We start from the raw sequence: 10,669 nt of genomic DNA on the forward strand, positions 1-10,669 counted from the left end.
CGCACCCACAACACCCGCACGGCCGCACCCACCTGCCCTTCGCCGGCCCCCGCGAGCCGGGGAACCCGGAGAGCTCTGCTCAGGAAGATCCCTCGCAGCCAGGAAAGGAAGCACCCTGAATCGTTGCGTCTCAAAGGACGGAGGTTCAAGCGGAGTGAGAAGTTAAAACACCCTTAACGTCTTTAAGGGAGGAAGTGTAATAGATGCACGACAGGCATAAACAAGAACAACAAAACAGGTGTTATGTGTACATTTGGAGTTCCTGTTTTGCTCATCCCTCACCACCCCACCCTCCACACACTAACATCCCTTTCTTCCCCCCACCAGCTGTAAAAGATCCTCTGCGAAAGATATATATATATATTTTTTAATAATCCCCCAAATAAGTTTTGTCCCCTTTTAGGCCATGTTCCATTATCTCTTAAAATTGGAACCTAATTCGAGAGGAAGTCAGAAGGGTCTGTTCTATGGGTAAGCTAGGTGAACCCCGGGGTAGGGGAAACATGTTAACACCTTTGACGTCTTTGACTGAAGTTGACATGGAACAGCAGATAGTTGTTATGTAGAGGTAGTTCTCAAAGCTGCCCTGCCTGTTTTAGGAGACTTTCCACAAACAGATTGAGGATCTTTTAGAATTGAATTTACTCTTCAGTATTTTCTAATGTTCAGCTTTCTAAAAGGCATCTATTTTTCAAAGAAGTGAGGATGCAGTTGCTCACGTTGCAACTTATTCTGAAGTGGTTTAAATGGTATCTCTTAGTAACTTGCACTTGTTAAAGAAACACGGAGCTGGGCCATCGTCAGAACTAAGTCAGGGAAGGTGATGGATGAGAAGGCCAGAATCATTCCTAGTACATTTGCTAACACTTTATTGAGAAATTGACCATGAATCAATGGACTCACCTTAATTTCTTTATCTATCTATACAAATTTCTGTTTATCCATAGGTAGGTATCTATACATACACATCTCGAGTGCATCTATTCCCACTCTCATTAATCCATCATGTTCCTAAATTTTTGTAATCTTACTGTAAAAAAGTGCACTGAACTTAAAAACAAAACAAAACAAAAGTCCAAACTGATATATCCTATATTCTGCTAAATGACAAAAGTGAACGAAAGCATTTAACTGGTCAATTTTGATTGGAAATGCTGTAAAGATATGGAATGAAGTCCTGTGAGGCCTTCCTATCTCCAAGTCTATGTATTTTCTGGAGACCAAACCAGATACCAGATAATCACAAAGAAAGCTTTTTTAATAAGGCTTAAACCAAGACCTTGTCTAGATATTTTTAGTTTGTTGCCAAGGTAGCACTGTGAGAAATCTCACTTGGATGTTATGTAAGGGGTGAGACACAACAGTCTGACTATGAGTGAGGAAAATATCTGGGTCTTTTCGTCAGTTTGGTGCATTTGCTGCTGCTGTTGCTACTGTTTGCCTCAAACGCTGTGTTTAAACAACGTTAAACTCTTAGCCTACAAGGTGGCTCTTATGTACATAGTTGTTAATACATCCAATTAATGATGTCTGACATGCTATTTTTGTAGGGAGAAAATATGTGCTAATGATATTTTGAGTTAAAATACCTTTTGGGGAGGATTTGCTGAAAAGTTGCACTTTTGTTACAACGCTTATGCTTGGTACAAGCTTATGCTGTCTTAAATTATTTTAAAAAAATAAATACTGTCTGCAAGAAACCAACTGGTTTAGAAAAGTTTAGTATGTGAAGATAAACTAGAAATTATCTTTATATTCTAGTATTTTCAGCACTCCATAAATTCTATTACCTAAATATTGCCACACTATTTTGTGATTTAAAAATTCTTACTAAGGAATAAAAACTTTAATATACAGTATGATATTGTCTAATAATTAAAAAAGACAATGGATGCTCAATTAGTTTTGAGATATCTATGACTGTAGGGATACAAATCACTGAGGTTCTCAGATATACAGCTTTTTTTGTCATTGGCTTGATGTCACACATTTCCAATCTCTTGCAAGCCTCCAGGCTCTGGCTGTGTCTACCTGCTTGTTTCCAATGTATCTTAATGAAAAGTGCAAAAGAAAAATCTACCAATTAACTTGTGTGATTTGTTTATGTTAGACCCAATTTTCTATTGTTTTAATGATTGACAAGGTTTTCACTTTTTGTCTGTGACATCAGATAGCCTCTCTAGTATGGTCAGGTGTTTCTCTTTCACTGGGTCTTGTATAAATAGATGATCACATAGGGGTGCTTAACATGAGAGTGCTTTGGCTTCTTAATTTTTATAAAATAATTCTGTCATGGGACTTTATCATGGAATTCCAGGATCAGAAATAATTTCTAGACTTTTCTCAAATTTCCATTCAAATCTGTGACATGATACAAACTGAGTGAAGGATTGTCAGCTTTTAGTTTCAGGAATGTTCTTCACAACCCCCTTGATTTTTGAAAACTGTTTAAATGAGAGTCACATTGTATAAGATGTAGAAAAAGTGCTCCCTCTGCTGACTTCATGGCAACTGAACTGCAAGTCATAACAGTGTGGAGCCAGGAGCCAGGGCTCATCCAGTCCCCTGCATTTCCTCATAGGAAAAAAAGAAAGGAAGCCCAGAGATATTAAGTATCTTCCCAAGGTCACAGAGCTACCTAGAGTCAGCACTAGCACTAGTGGCCAGCTCTATCAGATCTCTCAGTCAGTCAACTACTTCCCATTGCAGTATCTTGGACCAAGTAAGCTGAACTTGATTGAGCACCCTTCATGAAGCTTTGTAACAAACCATAGAACAAAGGAAACTGAAATTAACACTGGAAAACTATGTAGGATTTTCGAGCATTGTTAATTTATTGAACTTTAGAAAAATTATCTGAATCAGAATGGGAAAAACAGCATTTCAAATATTTTGAGCTATATTTTGATGCTACTACTGTAGTAATATTAGTTTCATAACCAAAAAGGATTAAGAGTGAATCAGAGGATAATACAATGTTTTTAGCATGTGTATAATTTTGGTAGAATGAGATAAAAAAACTTCAGAGTTGGGCCAGATTTTATAAGTCAGTTATTTAGTCCAAGTACCCATATGGTAACATAAGATAAAGTTAGAACAGAAATGCAAAAATAATATTATCTATATTGCATCTAAAATCTGAAAAAATGTTATTCTGGTCATTGATTTATTTTAATGAATTAAAAGGCTTAAGTCATTATAATTCATTAAAGAGGCTTCTATACTTGTAGTGGTGAAATTTCAGCTAAAATGATTTTCCAACTTCAGGCAAATATGAATCTTGAGTCAGTGTTTTTATTAACATAGTATTATACTCATAAAAATTTAATTTTACATACATATATTTTACGTAATATTTTACAAGATTAATTTTATATACACATATTTCTTAGCAAACTTTATATTGAATTGAAAAAAAGGCCCTTCCCTCCCCTCCAAAGAGCTAACCTTAAGCACGTTTTCAAGGCACTAGAAACAACACTTTAATAGCTATGTAAAATTTGGAGTTTTAGTTCCTATCATTGTGAAACTATTTTTCATTTAGTTCCCTGTTTCTGGCCATCCAGGCCATGACTTTGGTTATTGCCGGTCACCTGAGATTTGTTCAAAAGTTATGTAAAAGGAGGCTCAGCCTGCTCCTTTCTATGTCACAGGTCAATTCTTAACCTTTCCATGGAAAGTGATTGCCAGCAGAGCCTCTGGAGCGACATGGCTGGGCAAACACACGAAGGATTTTACATTAGCTAGAAATGAACGGAGCTCTCATGAATGACTTAAGACCATTATATTGCCAAAAGCTGGCTGTAGTGTTGTGATCATGGTATTCTACTTCAGGTAGCAACCTGATATTTTTCATTAAACAAAAATTCTTAACCTATTGGGACCCTCAGCTCAATATATTTAGACCCATCCATTGTTCTCACTGTTATTTTAAACAAGTTCAAGATGGATTTACAGTGCATGCTAAAGTCCCATGGAAGTTCCAGTTTTTCATAGAAGAATTTAAGTAAGGGATTGATGTGGGAAATTATCACATATTTTCTGTGATTAAGATGGGATTTATACTAGAAAACATGCACAGCATGTACTTTAAAAATATGCTATTCTAGGAGTTCTACGTTTGTTTTAAAATTGGGTTTCTTATGCTCGTTCAGAGATTCCATATTGAAAACTCCAAACAAATATAAAACCACCTTTTAAAAGTTGATATTTTAAAATTCTAAATTCAGTGATGCCTAGTTTGTCTGACACGAGGGACAAACGGTCAATGGTTTAGAAAACTAAAGCTTCTATGTTCAAATGCCAATGCTGTTTTTCATTTTTGAATTTTATTTTAGTGGAAAGCATACTAAAATGTATTACACATATCCTCTAAAATGTCTTACCCTGGACATACTTAACCTTTCTCAATAATTCAGGGTCAGCATTGTAAACATCATTTTTGCACTATGCATGACATCTGGGAGTAATTGCACCTGCACCAAATTCTTTTTGAGTTCTACCTGCTTTTTATAGGGTTTTTCAGTCTCTTTACGCACAGCTAGCCTGTCAGCTGTCACGTCTTGAAGCCTCAGAGTGCTTCCTCCAACTCTTATCTAATTTGCTACCTCTGACTTACTGTGGGCTGGGAAACCATTTAAACACACTACCACACCCATTTGAAATGTGCTAAAATTAGAGTAAATAGGCTCTGACAGAGGACCTGAAGGGTTGTTCTACAAGTAAGTTGTGTGAATTTGTAGAATCTGTGACCTTTTCTTCCCAAAGCTTTTTGTTTCCTTTAACTTCCAGATTCTCAGCGATGCTTCTTATCAGATTACTTATGCAAAAGCCTTCAAATACATTATATATTTCGCCATCATTTTATTACATAAAAATAAAAGCAACTTGCTAATGGTTTTAGCCCACAACTAACCACAAAGTAAACAAATTTGCATGTCAGGAATAAGTTATTTGATTGGATGAACACTTCTCTCCAGTTGCTAAGAATAGAGGACGGAGGGTCACTAGTGAAACTGATTTAGCATTTTGATTTAAGGATGACTCTGGCTCCTGCTTCTAGTATGTAACCTCCTCTGCCTCTGGGTGTTGGACCTCTTGGGTGGCCGGTAGAATGCAAAAGTATTCTGGGGAACTGGCAGGATGGGTGTGTAGGCCCAGATGCTGCCTCTGAATTTAGACACACCCATGGTGAGAGGTTTCAGACTCCTCATTGATTACAGCATATTCCTTTTTTTGTTGTTGAGTTTATGTATTCAATAAATGGTGTGGGGATTTGTTTTGCTCACTGTATGTGAGGTGCCATGGTAAGTACTAGAAAATCAAAGATTCACCTCTGAAGATCTCAGAGTCTAATGTGGGTGATAGACCTATACTAAAATAAATTACATTGCAACACAGTAAGTGCTATCCAGGGATGGATACAATGCTGTGCTGGGGGTGGGAGCTACTAATTGCATCTAAGTGAGGAGGCCTAGGTGAGAAGTAGCTGGGTTTTACAGAAGGAACAGCAGCACAATAAGGGCATGAGGCCATCTCCAAAGAGAAGGCTCTGGTCTACCCTGCTCCCGTGCTAAGCTGCACTACAGTTTATGTATGTTTTTACAGTAAAATTCTCTATATTTAGAGATGACATTATCAGGTACATAAATCATAGGGAATCAATCTACCAAAAAAAAAAAAAAATCCTCCTAGAACAAACACACGAATTTAGAAAAGTTACAGAAGAAAACATCAATAAACAAATATACATTGTATTTTTATACACTAGCAATGAACAACTGGAAATGAAACTTTAAAAAGTGCCACTTAAAATAAGCTGCAGTGCAGTTTAATTGGCTATATATGACTTGAGGTCTGAGCAAGGATTTCCTAACTTGCCAGTCTCTTTAGAATTTGACTGCTATCCTGGCTCTCACCAAAATCGCCTCCTGAGGATTTGAACCATGGGCTGGGACTAGGGAGTCATGATATTTCCTGCTGTAAAGTGAGACGTGATAGTATTCAGAGCATGATCATATCTCATGTGGTAGGGGAAAAAACAGCAGTACCTCATGAGCAGCTCTGTGTCTCAGCTCCTCCATCTATCTGTTTTACAAAAGAAACTAATGGTGACTTCTTTCCCTTCGAGTAAGGGAGTGAGAGAGACAGAGCAGCTGTAGAGGGAAACACGGCATCCTAAGGCCTCACTTTCAAAAACCTTTGGGAGGAAACTGAGGCAAAGAACTAGTCCAAGGTCATATAGCTCAGTAACAGAACCAGGATTTTTGGTTCTGAGTCTAGTGCTCTTTATACTTTTATACCATAGTTTTAGTAATGGGGAGGGACAGGCTGAGGTTTTCTCACGGAATGAGTTGAGCTAGTCCGTGTGCGATCCTCAGAGGCAGAGTATACTTGACGGTGAAGAAGGAAAGATGATCAGCATAATAACCTTGCTAAATTATGGCATAGAGTATGCAATCATTTTGAGAGAGATGAAATTCTAGGGAAATAATTTTCAAAGTCTCCTACAAACAACCATACTATTCCATCGTCCACTCACTTCGGAGACATCCAGAAATGTGCCTTTCCTAGTTAGGAAGTCTCCACATTATCTGGTGGGCTTTCTACCTCTCTATACCTGTGTGGTCCCGGTTGCGCCCTAGAGGTTCTCTATAACAGAAGGGATCACGACCAAAATAACCTATGAAGCTGGTCAGAGAGAACCTCTAGAATCCAGCAAGCTGGAGACAGGGCCATGTGCTACAGTTTTTATATAGAGTATTTTTAGGGCACTGTGAACTTTAGCTAAGGTTTCAATTTTGGAGCCTTTTCCATATGGGTGTGCACACAGAGTATTATGTGCTTCACAACAGAGATACAGAATATCTGCCAGATAGTTTAATACATGTTGCTTCCATATGCGGCCTTGCAGCTTCCTCACTGTGATTCGAAAATTAGCTGTAACAGGGGGGACTTCAGTCTGGACCCAACTCCTGCCGACCTGTAACTCAGAGCAACGAGAAAAACCCTTAATAACATAGTATTATAAAGACACAGGATTCTAAGAAACCTTAAGCAGGACTTAGTTTTCAAATATATATTACCTTGAACAAGGCTCATCTATCTGCATAGCCATATCGTGGCTGTGTAAACCGCGTATGACCAGAGAGGCACCTGACTGCATGCACCCCCGAAGGTCTCTGCAGACCCAAGTGGGTGCGATAATGGATTGATTTCTAAGCTGTGCCTGTTAAGATCCTCAAGCAAACCAACCCTTGCTCCTTGAATCAACGTTTGAGCGCTGCATGGGGGGCTGGGGGGAAAGAAAGGAGGGGGGAATAATGTCATCAGCCTTGAGCTCTTCAAGGAGCTCTAGGATTGGAGAGAGAGGAGAAGCATTCTTAGGTTGCCTAGCGATAAAGCTGCAGATGATATCATTCTCCCCGAGGCCGGCCTCCCCGCCCGGTTTTCCTTCCTCCCTTCCCCGCTCCAGTCTCCCACGCCTGGGTTCAAAGTACAGCCGCGCGGGGTTAGGGAACCGGGGCCGGACGCGGCGCTGTCACGTGCGTCCGCACATGTCTGGGCGCACGCTAAGCAGCACGTGAGAGGGGGCGGGGAGGGGCGGGACCTGCTCGCAGCCCTGGCGCGTGCGCGCTGCCCCTCTGCGACCGCACTTCTCCAGACGCTGGCCCCGGGACGGTGGCTGGCGGTGGGGTGGGGGAGCGCGGGGACCGTCGGGCCCGGGCGCGCTCTCCCGACAGCTGCACCACACCCTTCCCGGCTGCGTCTCCGCAGGCCAGCCCTGGGTAGTCATCCCTCCCGAATTAAAGCTGGCTCTGACTCAGGACTCCTCGAACCATTCTGACACAGCAGTTTCCAAGGGGCCCTCCTGGGCGCGGGTTACGCGAAGGTCGACACCCGCCTCAAAAGGGCCTTAGGGCGGGACCTCCGGTCTAGGGCGGGCCGCGACCGGGCGGGACCCCAGCAGTCCCTGGGCCAGGACTTGCGGGGAAAACCCCGGGCGGTGGGTGGGGGTGGGGAGAAAGTCCTAGAGCAGAGTTCTGGGCAAACGAGGTGTCGCAGTACCGGTTCTCGGAGGCATTACATCTTTTCACTGGTCTCACATGGAGTTTTGCAAATTGAATTCCCACTAATTAAGCACTAGGCCATTTAATCGTGATGAAATACAATACACTGTGACTTTCCGTTCAAGGCGTAAAGTAAGAGAAGTGATTTTATGGCACTAACGGATTTTGCATGGTGCAGTAAAACGAGAGAAACTAACGTAGCCAGGGGCCGGGGGATGGATTTGTTTTTTGTTTTCTTGTTTGTTTTTTAAGTTACCGTCTAGAAAGTTATTTACAAACCCCTTTTGGGCAAATTGATCATCTAACACTTTCACTCTTGGAAGTAACCACGTCGATTTTGTAACACTTTCTGAAACATGCCTGTTTATAAACAGTCTAAAATGAACAATTAGTTTGGAGAAATTTGGAGTTCATAGTGTCTTTTAGATAACTGAATATACCCAAGAGTGTTGCAAAAGTAGGGAAGTACCACCACCCTCTGCAAATACGGCTTTGGTCATGTGATGGAAAAAGATCTCAGACGTTGCCAGAAATATCTGGACAGGTCAGGTGCCAGTATTTGCTAAGACATTACAGAATGGTTGTAATCTCTCCAGTCTAAATGGCACAGTGAGTGCCACCCTGGAGACAGGCTGCTGGAAGCTAACAGACATTAACAAAACACAAGGCATCCTTTGTTTGTTGTTTGCCTGTTAATGATATGTATGCATAATGTCCTATAGGTTGAGTTTCAGTTGCACTTCCTCCCCCCCCCCGGCCCCCCACCACGTTAGATTGTTTTCACGAGACAATTTAGTCATTAATATTCTGAAAGGTTGAAAAAGCAAAGATAAACTTCAAACATTCACTCAAATATATATTGAGCTTCTACTATGTGCCAGGCGTTGGAAATACACCAGCGACCATACAGACAAGGTTATAACCCCTCATGATGATAACGACTCCTAGCAAAGTCTCAAAGCTTCCCAGGCATTTGCCAACACAATGATTATTTATAACAATTAGTCATCCTCTTCCTCAGCACGAATTTTTTTCGGTTGACCCTTAGGAAGAATGTCAGGTGAAAGGGCTGGATCTCAATTCCTACTCACTGTCTCCTTTTTCGTCTCTCCTTTCCTCACGCCTTTCATGCTAGCCTCCCTGCTGGTCTTCCAGCAGGACAGGCTTGATTCTTTACCAGAATATTTGCATTTTTTTTTCCCTCTTCTGCCTGCCAGACTGAGTCCCCAGATATCTGGAAAGCCAATTCCATCACCACCTCTCCCCCACCTTTTGTAAGTCTTTTTTCAAATACCGTTCTTTAGAACGGCCTTCCCCGAGCAGCCCATAGGCAATATATAAAAATAGTTCCTCCCCACCAACAACATTATTTTATTTTTACTTTTTTGTTTTTCTTCATAGCAGGTTATCACCTCTGTCATAGTGTATGTACAACAGTGTTCTGTGTGTGTATAAACACTCATAATCTGTTTATGGCTTGTCCGCCTCAATAGGATAAGCAGGGACTTGGATTGGTTCGTTGCTTTGTGCAATGCAAGAATGGTGTCTGGCAATAAATAAGTAAATAAATATGGCCTTTTGTAAATAAATATGTATTGACTCTCAAATATATTCTGGATGGATGAATGAACATTTCTAGCAGCTAGTTCAGTTTGATCACCTCCAAAGATAACAGCGCACAACTTCTCAAAGCATCGCAGTGTGTGTTACGAATCCATTTCCTCCACTCTTACTGAACACTTGCTATGTCCCAGGCACTGTGTGACCCAAAGAATAAACTACATGGAGAAATCAGCAAGTGGGAAGGAGGCAAAGGCAGTGAACACCTTATACCTGCAAATGGGAAAAGATTCAGCCTGATTTGGAAGCTTATGGGAAACAGTGATGAAGCATTAATGGAGTTCCCTTAACAATAGAGTTAATTCAATTTCACCTTAGTCCAAATTATGGCAAGTTACCATGTCTAAAAAATTGCTCATCTAGTGAGGTTCCTTCTGTAAAATTGAAAATTAAAGGAGATTTTGATCATTTGATCCCTTTAGTCAGCAAGAATAGCTGTAATAGCCCTGTAGAGGAAGAACTGAGTTTCAAAACTTGCAAAATAGGTTGTATCTCACCTCTTAGATGGCCCCAACCCCTGTGTGGAAACAGATCCTCAGAATGTGACCCATAATGGAATGTACAACACATGTGACTAAGGCTTGACAGTCTCAGCTACTTCAGCTCTAGGCTGGCTCTACCATGTGTGGTCATCTTTGTCCCTTTATCAATGAGTTTCTTCAACGCAAGGCTCAGTATTTATTTGTGCAATCTCAGCACCTAGCACAATGCCTGGCACACAGTAAGTACTCAATAAATGGCTATTGAAATTCAAACCCGCCTTTCCGTTCCCACAGTGACTGTTCCAGTTCAAACCCTTATCAACTCTCACCTGGACTGTTGCAAGAGACTACTTAACGGCCTTTGTCCAATCTCCCTTTCCCCAAGCATTGACCACATAGCCAGCACAATTAACTTTCTTTTTTTTTTCCCCCCCAAAAATGGAGTCTTGCTCAGTCCCACAGAGCTGGAGTGCAGTGGCGTGATCTCGGCTCACTGCA

At 41.1% G+C, this 10,669-nt stretch overlaps 1 protein-coding gene across 1 annotated transcript in view; it reads left to right on the top strand.

Moving 5' to 3' along the window:
• BHLHE41 (basic helix-loop-helix family, member e41) overlaps window positions 1-1,862 on the top strand; it is a 4,790-nt gene extending 2,928 nt beyond the window's left edge. Inside the window, exon 6 of the mRNA XM_011978608.1 lies at window positions 7-1,862. Within this exon, the coding sequence (XP_011833998.1) occupies window positions 7-177 (171 nt within the window). The 3' untranslated portion in view covers window positions 178-1,862. The remainder of the gene's footprint in view (window positions 1-6) is intronic.
• The last annotated feature ends 8,807 nt before the right edge of the window (window positions 1,863-10,669 follow it).

Source organism: Mandrillus leucophaeus, unplaced genomic scaffold, assembly GCF_000951045.1.
Source record: "Mandrillus leucophaeus isolate KB7577 unplaced genomic scaffold, Mleu.le_1.0 Scaffold1033, whole genome shotgun sequence".
In the NCBI taxonomy this organism is placed as follows: domain Eukaryota; kingdom Metazoa; phylum Chordata; class Mammalia; order Primates; family Cercopithecidae; genus Mandrillus; species Mandrillus leucophaeus.